This window comes from Myxine glutinosa, chromosome 3 (assembly GCF_964187855.1).
Source record: "Myxine glutinosa chromosome 3, kmMyxGlut1.1, whole genome shotgun sequence".
Taxonomy (NCBI): domain Eukaryota; kingdom Metazoa; phylum Chordata; class Myxini; order Myxiniformes; family Myxinidae; genus Myxine; species Myxine glutinosa.
The window spans coordinates 51,542,591-51,561,435 of NC_136263.1; the positions used below are offsets into that span (position 1 = coordinate 51,542,591).

General features: G+C 44.2%; 1 protein-coding gene across 3 annotated transcripts in view; it reads left to right on the forward strand.

The window, feature by feature from the left end:
* The window catches only part of LTN1 (listerin E3 ubiquitin protein ligase 1), a 390,185-nt gene that overhangs the window by 63,252 nt on the left and 308,088 nt on the right, over positions 1-18,845 (forward strand). For 2 of the 3 annotated variants that reach the window (XM_078774055.1, XM_078774057.1), the window contains 3 exons: positions 6,463-6,682; positions 8,690-9,525; positions 15,424-15,465. In XM_078774055.1, the coding sequence (XP_078630181.1) occupies positions 6,463-6,682; positions 8,690-9,525; positions 15,424-15,465 (1,098 nt within the window). The remainder of the gene's footprint in view (positions 1-6,462; positions 6,683-8,689; positions 9,526-15,423; positions 15,466-18,845) is intronic. The other variant, XM_078774056.1, reaches the window with a different exon arrangement.

The window sequence follows — 18,845 nt, forward strand, 5'->3', positions numbered from 1 at the left end:
TCCTCATCAGCATGCCACTCAGTTCCCAAAACTTCTTCCATGCACATCTCACTCCAGCAACCGTTGCCGAGTCTGATCCACCTTCTCCATTCAGCATGTCTCAGAGGTAGCAAAATGTTTTCACACCTTCCAGCTTCATGCCATCTCCAAGATCCACCTCAACATTTGCTCCATCTGCAGCTCCCTCTGTGCACACCTTACATTTGAATGTAGCTGCCACACTGGTTAATGACCCTCTCAGACCACTACATTTTTGATGAACCCACTCAGCGCACATTGTACATTGAATGGAGTTCACTCCGACACCCTTCCTGCACACAGCACACGGCCACTTCCCAGTTCCTTCCCCTTCACCACATGCTTTACCACTTGCCATCACCTTCGTCTTTCCGATATTCACCTTCAGACCTTTTGTCTCCATACATTCCTTCCACTTGTTCATCTTCTCCTTCAGTCCATCCAGACTTTCCGCAATCAACACCAGATCATCTGCATACAACAACTCCCACGGTAAACCCTCCTTTACGTTCTGAGCCAGCACCTCCATCACAGCTACAAATAGTAGTGAACTTAGTACCGACCCCTGATGCACTCCCACCTTCACCTCAAACTCACCACTGTTCCCGTCCTTCGTCCTTACAGCTGTGCGCGCTCTTTTGTGCATTGCCATCACTACTCTGATCAACCATTCCTCCACTCCTAACTTCCTCAATGCCCATGTCACTACTTCATGCACTTTGGCATTGACTGTAAAATATATATTACTAAAAGGATATGCGTCTGTCCAAAGGGTTTCTGCTGTCGTATCATAATAAAAATGGTACTGTTGGAAAGCTAATAATCAATTTGCTTCATTGGAAAGCAAATAATGAATTTACTTGGAAGAAAGATTATTGTCCATTTAATCAAAAGGATGCCCATTTTAAAAGTCAGTCTTTGCATGATGGCAGAAGAAGAAGCAGTACTCTGAGCTTTAATGTTGCGATTCCAACATGAACGACAGCAGGAATCCTTCATTAATGAAGCATGATGGACAGAGGGGCACACAAAATATATATACAGTGGAACCTTGACTTACGAGTGCCCCAACTTACGAGTTTTTCGAGATACGAGCCGTCGCTCGGGCGGTTTATTGCTTTGAGATGCGAGCCGAGATCTGAGTTACGAGCTTTCGCCACCCGGTCACGTGGTTATCTTGCCGTGCACGTACAGTATCTCTGTCGTATAGCGCTGCATTTTTGTTTTCGCATGTTGGTTATTTTGAGTTTACGCCGCCAGGTGGGTTCCGGTCACGTGGTTATCTTGCCGTGCACGTACAGTATCTCTGTCGTATAGCGCTGCATTTTTGTTTTCGCATGTTGGTTATTTTGAGTTTACGCCGCCAGGTGGGTTCCGGTCACGTGGTTATCTTGCCGTGCACGTACAGTATCTCTGTCGTATAGCGCTGCATTTTTGTTTTCGCATGTTGGTTATTTTGAGTTTACGCCGCCAGGTGGGTTCCGGTCACGTGTTATCTTGCCGTGCACGTACAGTATCTCTGTCGTATAGCGCTGCATTTTTGTTTTCGCATTTTGGTTATTTTGGAAAATTTCATGTTCATGTCGAACATTTCATGTTCATGTTCATGTTTTCATGTTCATGCCATGCCAGGCCACAACTTGTTCAGAGTGCCGGCGATAGCTCGCCTTCTCTTTGTGGAAAACACGGTGAGATCCTTAACATCCAACAACTAATGGGACGCAAACGGGGCGCCCAGTTTAGCGGTACACACATTGATGAATCACCCTGCCTGTGATTCACCCATGACAGGTTATAGCTGGGTCGGGATTCAAACCCAGGCTGGACAGTTTAGACTTTAGAGTCAAGTGTGCGTACCTCCAGTCCAGGCCATCCTGCCAACTTGTATGCTGCATACAGGTGAAATATAAAGCGCGAGATATTTTTATATATACTGTATATTTAAAAAAAAATTGGTGTGGTTTTTGGCGGGCTGGAACGGATTAATAGCATTTCAATGCATTTTAATGGGGAAATTTGATTTGAGAAACGAGCAATTTGAGTTACGAGCTCGGTCACAGAACGAATTAAACTCGTAAGTCAAGGTTCCACTGTATATATATATATATATAAAACTGTGAGAAATAGTAGAAACTCCACAGTACGAGCATGGCGTCTCATTTGCATTGAATAAATAATCGGGAGATTAAATCAGACGCGGACGTAGCTTCAGGACGTCTATCTTTAATTTTTGACAAGCTTTCGACCAACAAAGGTTCTCTGCTGAGTCTACAAAAACAGCAGGTATGTATATCAGTCAGGTATGTATAGTGATATGTGTGTAAGATGTGTGATATGTGTAGAAAATGCATACAAAAGGAAGAGCCACGCCCAAGCTCACTCACCGGCCCCAAGTTCTTCAGACACTATACATACTGGTGAGTGAACTTCAGACAAAAATCCCTCATGGCATAAATTTTGATGATTAAAGAATGTTCCTACATCAACCCAATCAAATCATTAACCGTAACCCATTCATTCATTCATTCATTCAGTCATACATTCACCCATTCATTCATTCTACCTTTATATGTCATTTATATAAATATATTATATGAATATAAATGGTATATGAATATATGCTTGTGTGTTTATGTATGTATAAAAACCTGGTACTGTTACTGCATCACTGCAACCTCAGTATCACAAACATGGGTATTGCCACTATTTTGAGCCTTCTATGTTGCTTAAAATTCAAGTTATGGCAAAAAATATGCTGAAAATGGCAGGCATTTTGTTTTTTACAATTTGAAGGTTAAGACTCCAAAATTGAACCGGTTAAACAGCATTTTTGAATTCAGCACCCTCGAATTATCCTAAAAAACTTGTTTAATCACTTTTAACACAAAATGCCTAGGCAAAATGCCATAACACAAAATGCCTAGGCATTTTGTGTTAAAAGTGATTAAACAAGTTTTTTAGGATAATTCGAGGGTGCTGAATTCAAAAATGCTGTTTAACCGGTTCAATTTTGGAGTCTTAACCTTCAAATTGTAAAAAACAAACTGCCTGCCATTTTCAGCATATTTTTTGCCATAACTTGAATTTTAAGCAACATAGAAGGCTCAAAATAGTGGCAATACCCATGTTTGTGATACTGAGGTTGCAGTGATGCAGTAACAGTACCAGGTTTTTATACATACATAAACACACAAGCATATATTCATATACCATTTATATTCATATAATATATTTATATATTTATATAAATGACATATAAAGGTAGAATGAATGAATGGGTGAATGTATGACTGAATGAATGAATGAATGAATGGGTTACGGTTAATGATTTGATTGGGTTGATATCTCTATATTTGTATATGCACGTGCACCGGAACTGTAATGCAAACGGTAACTGTAAGGTGCACTTCACTTCCGTTGAACTTGGGGCCGGTGAGTGAGCTTGGGCGTGGCTCTTCCTTTTGTATGCATTTTCTACACATATCACACATCTTACACACATATCACTATACATACTTGACTGATTTACATGCCTGCTGTTTTTGTAGACTCAGAAGAAGACCTATGTTGGTCGAAGGCTTGTCAAAAATTAAAGATCGACGTCCTGAAGCTACGTCCGCGTCTGATTTAATCTCCCGATTATATATATATGTATATATATATATGTATATATATGTATATATATATATATATATTGTTGCAGATCTCCAATGTCGGCCTCCCCCTTATCAAGGGGGGATTAATCCCCTTGTCCTTTTTCTGGCCGACGCGATCCCGGGGCTATCACGTTCCTTCCTTTCGGTTTTAAATAGGGTTGTTGGTCGAATTAGTCCTATTACCTAAATCCTAACACCGGCCGTGAAGCAAGGAAATAACCCCACCCGAACCACGGCGTTAGTGGACACGCCGAGTGAAGCGAGTCGTGATTCGGGCCGTTAACAGGTACTAAACCCGATTCGAGCGGTTCTTAATCGTGCCACGCTTACCCAATTGAGAAATCACTAAGACGGTCGAATTTGAGAGGAAAACAGGAAGAACAGGTAATTTATTACAATGGTATGGGAAGGAAGAGAAGTACACACTTTGTACAAATAAGAATAAGAAGAAAAAGAAGCAATGTACAATGAAGAGGAAGAAGCAGATACACAGGGCAGCCTTATACAGTCTTCTACTTATCCCTGGACACAGGCCCGTTCACACTCAGACTCACTCTCAGACTCACTCACACGGGGTTTGTGGATGGTCGGGTTGATGGTCCAAAGATGGCGTCCACAGCTCGTCCGGTCCCCGACTCGTACCGTGCAGGCGATGGAAGATGGCAGGCAGCTCGCCGCGTGGCGTAGGCGCGAGGTGGACAATTATATATCGGGGAAAGGTCGGTTGGCTGGCGATTATATTGCGTACGCAATAGGTGTACCGGCGCCTTTATACGCTCTCCCGGTATCGCTATGAACTCCCGTGCAAATTTATGCACGGTTGATGCTGGTTTTCAAACTTGATCTTCACGCCTCGCCTCGTTGATAAGCCCGCAAGGTCGCTCCGTGCAGCGGCCTGCACGTATTGCACTGTGTGAATTATATAAATTATTACCAACTCATGGTCTGAGGTACTGGCGATTCAAGAGATATCCATTAAAAAAAAAAAAAATCGTTTAATTAACGATATCTGCCAAACCACGTGCCCTATCACAAATTCCAAAATGACATTTTAGTAGACTGACATGCTGAACAGATTTGTGAAGTTTCCCCTCGATTGGATCAAAAATGAGGGAGGAGCTCGGTTTTAAAGGTTCATGCTTAACAACGTCATAACTCTGAAACCATGTGACGCATGACCTCATGCTCGCTGACTTTTTTGTTCGTCATGGGTATGCGACTCTACCTGCAAAGTTTGGCCTCGATCTGTTCAGCCGTTGCAGAGAAAAAGGGGTTTTCGTGTTTTCACAAAAAACAATATGGCGGCCGAACCACGTGACATGTGACGTCATAATCACCATTAAAATATTCTACAGACCGAGTCCCTCCTACGGTGAAACTTTGATCTCAATCGGTCCAATTATTGCAGAGAAATTGGTTTTTAAAGGAAATTTAAACTTAAAATGGCACTGAGTTAAGGATCATCAGAATTATCAGAATTCCCAAAGTTCAAAGTGCCATAACTTTGTCAAAAATGATCGAAACGTCGTGAAGTTCGAACTTGATCTGTAACTTATCATGAGGAAACCATGTGCCAAGTTTGAAATCATTAGCATTAAGCGTTTAGAAAAAAGTCCGGAAAACTGTTCTTTGCGTGACTGACGGACTGACTGACGGACTGACGGACGGACTGACGGACGGACGGACGGACGGACGGACGGACGGACTGACGGACGGACGGACTGACGGACGGACTGACGGACGGACGGACTGACGGACGGACTGACGGACGGACTGACGGACGGACTGACGGACGGACTGACGGACGGACTGACGGACTGACGGACTGACGGACTGACGGACTGACTGACTGACGGACTGACTGACTGACTGACTGACGGACTGACGGACTGACGGACTGATGGACTGACGGACTGACGGACTGACGGACTGACCGACGGAAGGACGGCATGCAAACCTATAGTCCCCTCCGGTGTACACCGGTAGGGGACTAATACGATATAATACTAGATGGAAGCAGCACACAAACAACAACAGCTATATGTTATAAAATATCCTTTTGCTCATGTGTTTCACTTCATTTTACATCCTCATTGAGTCTCACAGATGGACATGCAATCTGTTGTCTCTTGATTAAATCTGTCAGTACGGTGATGGGTAGGCAAAGTGAGTATGTTTAAAATGGCAATAACAACTAGATATCTATGATCGCAAAGCGATAACCATTGTTAAGCCTCCCCCGGCTTACACATGGCGATCGCCGTCTTACCTTTGGTGGCTTACCCTCTAGAGAGGGCAAATTCATTTTGATCGAACAAAGCTCAGTCAAGTTATGGTGAAAAATTTCTATAATTAGGTCATGACCTTAAAAATTAGGTAAAGGCCAAAAAATTTGAATCCCACGTATTTTGTTCACATTATTGATGTAAAATTTCATTCAGAAAGTCTTAGTCGGCTAGGAGATGCAGCTCGGAAATTGTGAGTGATGTGAGTGTCGGAAGAATTATTTTTTTTCTAATTGGTGGTTTAGTACTCTTCGAGGGTCGAAGGAACTCTGCGATACTTTTAAAAATTGGGGACGCTAACTGCAGAAACAAACGCTACATCAGCTATAAGCCTCCCTTTAGGGGAAGTTTAACATCGGGGAAGAATATATAGGGGAATTTTAGTATCCTATAGGGTAAGTTTAATGATGTCATAATCTTGATAAAGTTGTCATGACTTCGGTGAATATCCTTGTGGTAATTCTGATGATTGTTTTGGTTATGATGGCGATTATCTTTTTCAGGTGGTAGGAAATGGGGGTCCTGAAGGGGTTTCTCAATTGTTGGCTGCTTTCAGCTCCAGTGTTGTATCTCCAAGTGATTCCTCGGCAGTTGGGAGATCATGTATAGCTGCACGGCATACAAAGGTCTTACACGTTCGCTTTGAGTCTGCTGGAACAGAAGAGCGACTGATGGTATTCAACAAAAAGACAGATCGACGTATCCACCCTGCTGAAATGACAGGTCGATACACCTTTTGAGATGCAATTTAAATTTAATATTGTATAATTTATGGGTATTATATTTATGGGTATTCTCCCCAGCCCCGCTCCCCATGCCACCCACCTCCTCTCCATTTGGCTTGGCAAATTTTGGATGGTACCACCTTTTCACTGGTGACATTTTAATACCCATCCAAAGTTTCCTTGAGGGCATTGTGTCGATGGCAAAGTTTGGACTGGTGTCACACGTAAACCGCACCAGGTGGGATATAGGAGTATTGTGCCAACTGGTGTTTTATCTGTCACCTGACAGCAGCATGGTAATTTTTCTGAACCTATCTCAGTTACCAGAAGGTTGGAATCCAAAATCTTGAATACTTTTACCTTTAATTGGATTTGAACCCCTTCCATCTGGGAGGCTAGCCCAGTGTCGTTGCCACGAGATGACTATTGGTTGTGCTGGGAGCTATGCAACGTAAAGGTCTCAGATGAGGGGATGAGGCATGTTTGCTTCTTTAATGCAAGAACAACTATGCTCACAGGAGAAGGCCACTGACTCCATCATACGTATGTTCCTTCCAAGCGAGTACTGATGAATACTCCAGATTGAGCTTTCCCATTTTGGAACACAAATGAGATGAAGGCAGCACAAGTAAAGAGAAACGAGTGTGTCCAATGTGGTGGACTTTTGAAAACATAATCACAAATTCTTGGAAGCATTAGCCTGTGGAAAGTGAGATGATGCATATGGTGATTTTAATAATACATGCAATGTAAAACTATACCTTGCAAGAGTTAGTCCACATCTGCAGAAAATACAAAGTCAACATTTTCTCAACTAAATGTTGACAGAGATATGCCAACTCTCGATGAGAAAAAGGTCAAGTGATGTTTTTGCCATGAGCCCTTCTTTAGGGCTCTTGCTTTGAAGAAGGGCTCATGCCTGTAAAGTCGCTTCACCCTTTTATATGCCCCCGCCGATGAAGTCGCCAGAGGCATTATGTTTTTGGGTTTTACGTGTGTCCGTCTGTGCGTCCGTGATAGGTTTTGGTTACTGCGATAACTTAAGAATGGCTGAAAGGATCTCAGTCAAGCTTGATGCAAGTATATGTAATGCTGCAAAGTTGAATTGATTAGATTATGGGGTGAAGAGGTCAAAGGTCATAGGTCAAGTTATTGGTAAAAATTATATTACCAAGCTAACTTGTGAACCAATGATGGGATTTTGACCAAACTTGGTGTGAGTATATGTTATGATGTAAAGATGAAATTATTAGATTTTGGCATCAAGAGGTCAAAGGTTAGGGTTTGCAATAGGTTTTCGTTGCAGTGATAACTTAAGAACGGCTGAAGAGAACTAAATCAAACTTGGTACAAGTATGTATAATGATGTAAAGATAACGGATTACATTATGGGGTCAAGAGCTAAAAGTTCTGAGGTCATGTCAGGCAAAAATGTGATACCTGAGAACAGCTGAATAGATTTAAATCAAACTTGGCGCTTGTATGTATAATGATGTATTAATGTGGGCGGAGGCATATCTGTCGACGTCGAAGAGTACCGTTCAAGTTTTTGTTCCTCTCACAGTTGTTAGCAGAGCCTGGTGTTGGCTTAGCGGTTAGGGTGCGGCTTGGGATCCTGGGATCCTGAGTTTGAATCCCAGTTGATCGCTGAATTAATGCCAGGGGGGTTGACTCAGCCTGTCATCCTTTTGAGGTGGGCAAATTGAGTACCAGTTCACTGGTAATTCCCTGTGTGTCGCAAGAGGCGACTAACAGGGTTGGTGGCAGGAAGGGCATCCGGCCATAAAACATTGCTTCAAAAAGGGGACCACGGTGCCCGAAATGGGCCAACCCCTGCTCTGCAGGGAAAAATGGCCTCTTAAGGTGGTTTCACAGTTGTTAGCAAACCAATGTCAACATTTTGGTTGAAAAAAAAAATTGTACTTGATAATAGATGGATGTATTTGTGGTAAGCTAAGCTTATCAACGAAGTGGAGAGTGCTTACTGTGATCCCATTATTTTCAGTTGCAGGAACTGTACTCCGCACTGCTCTACTTTCCGAGTCCAAAGAGGTCCAACCACTCTCCACTAGTGAACCTGCAGAATATCCTGCCCTGGATGAAGCTGTTGTGGCCCGTGCGGCTGGTCTCGCGTGCCGCCTTGCTCGCATAACTCTCCCATTTGTCCGAGCACAGCAAAGCTGCTTGTATTTCCTGACTGTCCTGATCTCGCTGTTTCCTACGGATGCCATGTTTGCAATTCTCTGCAGTTGGGACACTGGGCATGTGGAAAACAGGTCTTTTGCACAGAATATTGCAGTTGAGAAGAATGAGAAGGTGGCACAGAAGAATGTGGAAAATATATGGAAGGGTGGTATGGAAAATGAGGAGGAACAGAATGCAAATAAGGAATTGGTTGTTGATAAAGAAAGAGCGATCGTAGATAGTGAGGAGAAGTGTAATGATGATCAAGGCTTTATTCACTCTAGTGCCAAAGAGAAAAGGAACTTTGAGGATATACATGTTGATGATGAAGAGAGGAAGAGACATTTCGAGGCCAGAATAATTTTGTTGGAGTCGGGAAGCGCTGAGATGGACCAACACAAAATGGGAGCACCAGGGCAAGTTGCAATGGGAGAAAGCCCCGCAGGGAACACAGGAACATTCAAAGACGGTGTGGTGGAAACTCTGGGAGAATCCGATGCGCCATGGGAGATGTTTGCACGACAGCATCTACTTCCGTGGCTACAGGACCCAGTGCTTGCCAGCGGGAGGCCTTGGCTGGCAGAACTAATGCTGTGTGTGCTGGAGAGGAGATCTTCTGTACCTCAACTCTGTGCTCTGCTTGAAGCTGTTGCAGAGGTACGGATTATGTTTCTTTGTCCTCACATCCTTCATCTTTTCGTCTTATTAAAAAAAAGTTATTTCCTTTTTATTCTAATTTTCCTCGATGCCATCCATCTCATTTTCTATCTTTCTTTTTTTACATTTCGATTCTCCTTTACTGTTCTGTGTTACTTTGACCGGATAATTGCCATTTGAAAATGTTGGTTTTCCTTCCTCCCACCCCCCCCCTCCCTCCCACCCCTCACCTACCCTTAAGCGTGATCATCCCCACATGTTGAGCTGAATCAAAACCGAAATCTGATGTCAGCATTTCCTTCTCTGGTTCCACAATAGCTCTGTCCAAAATTCTATGCAATGTTGGCTTAATACAGCGCTTGCTGCATGTTCGTGCCGGTTTGACACCGAGTACTGCATCTGGATATGAATAGGAAGGTCCATCGGAGATTGCGGATACCCTGTGGCGGGCGGTCATTAATGATTTTCAGATTTTGATTAACCACATCTATCTATTGATGTGAGTGTAAATGATGTTATGGACAATGTTATAAGGACCTCTTCAATCTCATCCGCTTATGATATGCCTGCTGAAGGCCAACACGCTGCTCGAACGGATTCATTTTTCTGGTGCATTTCTCGTTCATGTCCAGGGGGTGATGAAATTCGTATCCATAACGATAACACTCTTCTTCATGGCTGTTCCACCATGGTTTTTCCCGACATCTTTGAATACTTTTGGTTTTACGCTGCGTGCACATGCAGTTCTTACATGTGTGTTTCCATTAGCCTCGCTCTGATAATGCTGTCTGGGACGATGGATTGCTTCCCCCTTAGGCGCGCAGCTATCTTTCTTCCTGGTTGCAGTGATAACTGCCTTCACGCTTGCGAGCTAGCGTTTGGAATATTGACCTCCAACCAAGCTGTTAGGGTTAGGGTTAGCGTTAGAGCTGGCTGTCCTCACTGAGATTTCATATGGACTGTGGAAATCATTCACGGTTTCCTTTGGGTCTCGTCACGCATCCAGCTTTCATCCTCTTGCTCTTCTCTCGGTCTTCTGGAGTCTTTGATCCAATCTTCCAGAAAAGGCTTCAATTGAATTTGTTTTCTTCAGAGTGCTATTCAAGCACCAATTTGGAAATTTGTTCAAGCCAACTAGACCAGCCTCCAATACGCCATCTTTGAAGCAATTGTTGTTTTTGGAATGCAGTTGAAGTTTCAGGAATTTTTCAAATCCCAATCATCTTTCCTCTCGTTTCTGATCTCCTCCCTCCCTAACCACCCTCCACCTCATTGTTTCTTCTCTCTTGAGTTTTTGACCACATGCTTGTTAAAGTGGACATCTCTCTGGCCATTCTCAGAGAGCCTCCTCAGCGTCGATGAGTCTGGGATTTCACTCAGGCCAACTGGCACGGTCTTCAAGCAGCCATCAATCATCTGGACTGCTCTCTCATCTCTACTGCCTCTGACATCAACTCATCCTGGGAATTCTTCCAAAGTAAATTGCTCTCTCTCATGCACAGATTTATCCCATCTCGTCTTCAGTTGTCACCCTTTCTCCCGCCCATGGTACACGGAATCTTGTGGTGAGGCAGTTGCCCTGAAACAACTTGCCTTCGCCTCATGGAAGGCAAATCCAACGGAAGGAAATCTCATTTCCTTTCACAAAGCCCGGAACAAGTGTGTGTCCAGCCTCAGGAGAGCCAGGAAACAATATCTCTCTACTCTCAAGACTGAACTCTCAAAACTGTCTCCCTCTTCCAAATCCTGGTGGCGTCTGGTCAAATCTGTTTCTGGTGTTTCTTCCCCTTCCATCCCCTCCCTTACCTCAAACGGCACCACAGCTGACTCCGCACGTGAAAACGCTGAATGCCTCAACTCTGTGTTTGCCTCAAAATCTTGTGTCCCAAACCCGTCCCTCCCTGTACCCGCCATACCCAGCCGTACCCAGCTGCTCCTGGACTCTGTGTCCTTTTCTCCTGACAAGTTGGAGAAGTTTCTGTCAATCCTTGACTCTGATTCTGTAGCTGGACCAGACGGCATCAGCCCACGGGTCCTAAAATTCTGCTCTGCCGCTCTTTCACAGCCTCTCTCTGTTCTCTTCACCCTCTCTTTTGCTCAAGGACATCTTCCATCAGCTTGGAAATCAGCAAATATCTGTCTGTCTATCTGTCACTCAAGCTTTTGGGTCTCACTATCTGCCATGATCTTTCCTGGGAAAACCACATTTAAAATCTGGCCTCCAAAGCCAGTCGCCGACTGGGCATCCTCCGTCGTGCGAAGTCCTTCCTTGGCACACCTGAACTCCTCACCACATACAAGGCTTTCATCCGCAGCTCAATGGGATACTGCTCTGCCCTCTGGGCTGGTGCTCCTGCCTCACACCTAGCTCGTCTTCACGCTGTTGAAACCAAAGCGTTCAGAATCATTGGAATCTCCCGCGATGAAGCCAACTCCAAGGGCCTCTCACTCACTCACCGCAGGCAGGTTGGTGGTCTTTCCGTCTTCTACCGACTCCTCTCTGGCCTTGCCCCTCCAGCTCTCTCTTGGCTCTGTCCCGCAAATATTCCTACAGGTCGCACAAGATCTGCCTGCAACCCTCTTATGGTTAAACTGCCAAAATCAAAACTCTCTGCTCACCTTCACTCCTTCATTCCTCTTTTCTCCTGCCTCTGGAACAAACTCCCTCACTCTCTTCAATCCCACTCCACCCTCCAGGTCTGTAAAACAGCTGTTCACCACCATCTTTTATCTTCCCCCATCCTCCCTGCTCTCAAATGTTGTGTTTGTGTGCTTCCCTTTCTCTCCCCATCTTGTCTTCCGCTCCCTCTTTTTATATATTTTGTTTGTCTGGTTGATTTGTTTGTGAAGTAAATGTTAGCTCTTTCACGAGCCTCGATTCAGTATACAAAAAAAAACAAACAAAAAAAAAACATTACTGCTTTACACAAAAAATGTGCAAAAACAGATCCTTGCAACTACAGACCAATCAGCCGTTTCCCAATTATCAGCAAAGTCATGGAATCCATCATTGATTCGGATATCAAATCCTTCCTCTTCTCCAATGGCTTGATCTCTGATCATCAATTTGGATTCAGATCAGGTCACTCTACTCTGGACATGCTGCTTCTGCTGTCTCAATAATGGATGGAGGTACTCAATGTCAAACAGAACATTAGAGCTGTCTCCCTTGACATATCATGTGATTTCGATACGGTCTGGCACCCCGCTCTGCTCACCAAACTCTCCTCCTATGGTTTCCATGGAAATCTCCACGCATGGCTTGCAGACTTCCTCTCTGGTCATCGTCAACGTGTGGCCTTGAATGGGTTTCTCTCATCTCCCCTTCCTGTTCAGGCTGGAGTTCCCCAAGGCAGTGTTCTGGGCCCTTTGCTTTTTCTGGTCTTCATCGATGATCTCTCCGACTCTCTTGAAAATCGTCTCTATCTCTTTGCTGATGACTCCACTCTCTGTCGCTCCATTCCTAATCCCTCAGATCGACAGTCTGCAGCCTCCTCACTCTCTGCAGACCTGGACAAAATCACAGACTGGTCAAACAAATGGAACATGTCTTTCAATCCTGACAAATCTCACACTCTTACTATGTCTCTCTGAAAAGACTGACTGGACAACCCTCCCATCTACTTTCTCAAAAAATCCTCTCCAAGAAGTTCTGTCACTCAAGATTTTGGGTCTCACTATCTGCCATGATTTTTCCTGGGAAAACCACATTTCCAAGCTGGCCTCCAAAGCCAGTCGCCAACTGGGCAACGTCTGCCGTGCGATGTCCTTCCTTGGCACACCTGACCTCCTCACCACATACAAGGCTTTCATCCGCAGCTCAATGGAATACTGTTCTCCCCTCTGGGCTGGTGCTCCTGCCTCACACCTAGCTCGGCTTCACGCTGTTGAAACCATCGCTTTCAAAATCATTGGAATCTCCTGCGATGAAGCTAACTCCGAGGGCCTTTCACTCACTCACCGCAGGCAGGTCGGTGGTCTTTCTGTCTTCTACCGAACTTCTCTCCGGCCTTGCTCCCCCAGCTCTCTCTGTGCTCTGTCCCCCAAATTCCTACAGGTCGCACAAGATCTGCCAGCAACCCTCCTATGGTTAAACTGCCAAAATCTAGGCTCTCTGCTCACCTTCACTCTTTCAGTCCTCTTTTCTCCCACCTCTGGAACAAACTCCCTTACTCTCTTCAATCCCCCTCCTCCCTCCAGGTCTTTAAAATCGCTGTTCACCACCATCTCTTCCCCCATCCAAAACCTTGATCTTTTCTACCCCCGCTAATTCACCCCAGATCCACTTTTTTGAAATACCACTTCTTTCCTGGATGTCCTTGCAGTGTCCATGTGTTTTATACTTCTCCCACCCCCACCCCCCTTCCCACGCCTCCTCCCCCAAGCCCTCTCCCTCCCACAGATCTCCCGCTTTCCCTGCTCTGAAATGTTGTGTTTGTGTGCTTCCCCCTCTCTCCCCATCTTGTCTCCCACTCCCTTTATTATTTGTTTTGTGTGCTAGTATTTTTTTTTTTGTGATTGATGTTAGCCCTCACACGAGCCTCTATCTTGTATACAAAATAAATAAATAAATTAAGCTTTTCCTCAAAAAATAACTGTTGCACCTTTTTATTGTAAGTCTCTTCTGCTCTTATTCTCTGAACTGATCTCTCCCGATGCGTGGCCTTGTTTGCGCTTGAAAGTTATTAAATGTCGAATGATCCACTGAATTACAGATTGGTCGGACTCCTTTCCGAACTTAAAATTAATGGAATCCATAATTAAAACTGACATAGTAATTTTTTTTCTTCCAATTCCTTGGTCACAGACCATTGGGTTCGCTTTCATCCTCGTAACTCAACAATGGCCATGTTATTTTTCCTTTGGCAATAATGAATGGAAGCTTTGAACCGCATATGGGAGGTCAGCGCCTTTCTTCCTGGACACATTTCACACCTTGTTAAATAAGGTTGTTGTTTCTTGAGATGACAGCTTAGACCATTTCTCTTTTTGCTCTGCAATATTTATCTTTCCATTTCCCCTTTATGGCCTATTTGTTTCTCTTTTCGGGTGATAATCACCATGTGCTCCAGAGTTTCCTTTTCCTCTGTGCTTATCTGGTAAAGATCAAAACTTTTGGGCCACATCTTGGAACAATAGTTTCAACTGAGAAAAATTCCAGATCTTTACCCTGCCTGGTTTATGCTTGTCCATTCTTTAAGAAAACTCAAGAAACTTTACAAAAATGTTTGAAAAGAGTCAGAGTTACTGGATTTGACTGGTTTTCATTAGATCTCGCATCCTCATCCTCAATTGTATCAAGCGTCTGCCAATCTTTGGCACCACAGTGCTGGATGTGTTTATCCATTAACCTTATTCTTGTGGGCATGTCTTTCTTCCTGTCAGCCCAATCCCTTCTTTCCCCATGGCGCATCAGGTTATTGGCACAGCACTATCTCGTGTCATTAATCATACCTTTTTGTGATCTTTTTCTGCTGTCATTATCCTTGCCGATGTCGTCTGGTTTCCCACCACCCCTGCCCCCTCTGTTCATCCCATCCGAGCCTGATCTTCACCTTCCTTTCCAAAAGAGAAAGGTTTTGTAAGATAACAGAACATTAATGATGATGATATGTTCATGTGTCATATATGTTAATAAGCTTGTCACTCACTCTGTTCAGTTTTTCACAAGACATTTCATTCTTGCATGCATGTGCCTTGAATTAACGCCAAAGAATGTGCCCCTACCCCTCCCCCCACCCCTCCCACCACAACTTCCCTTCTTCCCTATTAAGCAGTCAATTGACCCCAATCCATTATACATTGTAAAACAAGTGTTGGAATGATCTCCTGGGAGTTGTCTCCCTGTGTGAATAACGGCATGTGATTAATTTGCTCCCCACGCCTGTCTCTCCACAGCTACGATGTGGTGGCTCCATTCTTACCCTCCTTATTCAGAAGGTAAGGAATATATGTCGGCTCTCTGCCCTGAATGTTTTGGCAAGTTTCCAATATGCCGTCATCTCCCCCCCTCCCCAACAATGCCGTGCATGATCACGTAATCGCTAGCTGTCTTTACACTTGGTATGATGGCACAATGGCACAATTGGCACATGCTTCTTGTTTCGGGGTTTTTCTTTGCTCTTTCTCTTCCCTCTTTCGACTCCGCGACATTGTTAACCGTTGTTTCTTGCATCAGTTTTATCACAGCTGCATCTCTTTACTTGCTATCCTTTTCTGCTATGATATTCCACTGCCTTCCCTTGAAAAACCACTCGTTAACCTTGCACATTCCCGCGTTCTCCATTGCTTTCCATCCGTCCCTCCCTCCATTCGCATTTCTCGGCGTCTCTACTTTGGCCGATTAGATACCCCATCCCTTTTCTGCTTCCCGGCGTGCTGCTCTCATTCCTGGCGTAAAAGCCCATCTCCCTGGTTTGTGTTCAGTGCAGAGTGCTTTGTTTTTCCTTGGTTGTAAATCCAAACAGCAAGTACAGCAGGACATGGCAATGTAAATATTTTGGGTATTGGCAAAGAGAAATCTGATTGATTGAAATAGGACATTCAAGTAAAGTCTAGTATTGTATTAGCCATTCTCAAAAGCAAAAGTATATTTCCCCAAATTTACTTGGTTGAATGATAAAAAAAAAAATTTTTTTTTGACAACTATCTTCTTTTTGATTTTTTTTTATAAACTAGGTAATTTAAGTGGCCTGTTGGCTTGGGACAACCTCCTTCCAGATGGCATATGTTTGACTCCCATGTCTTACAGTGATTTGTTCATGTCATAATGTTCTTGCCCTTCAAGACTCGAGTGGAAAATCTCAGGACTTTCATTTCAGTATGTGTCAAAATAGGGAAGTCATTTGATAAAAAAAAAAAAATTTTGGCCTTTAAAATAATCTTACGACGCAATCCACCCGTGCCAGCACTCAGTAAATTTTTCAAAACTTGTTTTGGAAATGACTCCCAGGGCTTAATAATCATACTAAAATATGCAATTTGGTGTCTGTCTGACCGCAATGTATTCGGTCGTTGCTTCTCCAATCTCAACCAAACTTGACAGGAGGATGAAGGGTCACACGATGGAGGTTGTAGCAAATTCATTTGCCCCCTCACCAAGGGGTATTTCCTCGGACAAATGCCGTGTTAATGTGGATAAATAGCTTATCGTGGCGTTTCATGGGGGCACCTCTCCCAGAAGTAAAAAACATTACAAATCACAAGCATATATGATTGCTTTTTTAAGCAGTTGCTACTGCTGTTTAACACCAAACTGAAAGGGAGGAAAGCCGATGTTCTTAAGGCATTATATGCTTTTCGCGCCCCCCACAAACGAACGGACCCGAGCCTAGATCTACTCTAATCGATATACAATATATGCTAGAGAGGATAATAACATGACCCTTCCTTCGGTTCGCATAGGGAGCGGGTGTACTCGTGTGTAAAATAGAGCAGATATATATATATATATATATATATATATATATATATATATATATATATATATATATATATATATATTTGTATACAGAATCAAGGCTCGTGAAAGAGCTAACATTTATCACAAAAAAAAAATAAAAAAATCGAACAGTCAGACAAACAAAAACAGACAAACAAAACAGACAAACAAACAGACAAAAACAAACACTTTGTCTGTTTGTCAAACAGACAAACAAAATATATAAAAAGAGGGAGTGGTAGACAAGATGGGGAGAGAAGGGGAATCACACAAACACAACATTTGAGAGCAGGGACATCGGGAGATGTGTGGGAGGGACAGGGCTTGGGGGGAGGAGGCGTGGGAAGGGGGAGGGGGGTGGGAGAAGTATAAAACACAAGGACACCAAGGACTTCCAGGAAAGAAGTTGGTATTTCAAAAAAGTGGATTTGGGGTGAAATTAGCGGGGGTAGAAAAGATCAAGGTTTTGGATGGGGGAAGATAAGAGATGGTGGCGAACAGCTGTTTTAAAGACCTGGAGGGAGGAGTGGGATTGAAGAGAGTGAGGGGGTTTGTTCCAGAGGCGGGAGAAAAGAGGAGTGAAGGTGAGCAGAGAGTCTTGATTTTGGCAGTTTAACCATAAGAGGGTTGCAGGCAAATCTTGTGCGACCTGTAGGAATATTTGGGGGACAGAGCCCAGAGAGAGCTGGGGGAGCAAGGCCGGAGAGGAGTCGGTAGAAGGCGGAAAGACCACCAACCTGCTTGCGGTGAGTAAGTGAAAGGCCCTTGGAGATAGCTTCATCGCGGGAGATTCCAATGATTCTGAACGCTTTGGTTTCAACAGCGTGAAGACGAGCAAGGTGTGAGGCAGGAGCACCAGCCCAGAGGGGAGAGCAGTACTCCATTGAGCTGCGGATGAAAGCCTTGTATGTGGTGAGGAGCTCAGGTGTGCCAAGGAAGGACTTCGCACGACGGAGGATGCCCAATCGGCGACTGGCTTTGGAGGCCAGCTTGGAAATGTGGTTTTCCCAGGAAAGATCATGGCAGATAGTGAGATCCAAAAGCTTGAGCGACAGAACTTCTTGGAGAGGATTGTTGAGAAAATAGATGGGAGGGTTGTCCAGTCAGTCATTTCAGAGAGACATAGTAAGAGTGTGAGATTTGTCAGGATTGAAAGACATGTTCCACTTGTTTGCCCAGTCTGTGATTTTGTCCAGGTCTGCAGAGAGTGAGGAGGCTGCAGACTGCCGATCCGAGGGATGAGGAATGGAGCTGCAGGGAGTGGAGTCATCAGCAAAGAGATAGAGAGGATTTTCCAGAGAGTCAGAGAGATCATTGATAAAGACCAGAAAAAGCACAGGGCGCAGAACACTGCCTTGGGGAACTCCAGCCTGAACAGGAAGAGGAGATGAGAGAAACCCATTCAGGGCCACATGTTGACTGCGACTCGAGAGGAAGTCCGCCAGCCATGCGTGGAGATTTCCATGGATACCAAAGGAGGAGAGTTTGGTGAGCAGAGCGGGGTGCCAGTCCGTATCGAAGGCACGTGATATGTCAAGGGAGACAGCTCTAATTTCCTGTTTGGCATTAAGGACCTCCATCCATTATTGAGACAGCAGAAGCAGCATGTCCAGAGTAGAGTGACCTGGTCTGAAACCAAATTGATGATCAGAGATCAAGCCATTGAAGAAGAGGAAAGATTTCATATCTGAAGCAATGATGGAATTCCATGACTTTGCTGATAATTGGGAGAAAGCTGATTGGTCTGTGGTTGCAAGGATCTGTTTTTGCACCTTTTTTGTGTAAAGCGGTGATGTTGGCTGATTTCCAAGCAGATGCCAGATGACCTTGAGCAAAAGAGAGGGTGAAGAGAACAGAGAGAGGGAGTGAAAGAGCGGAA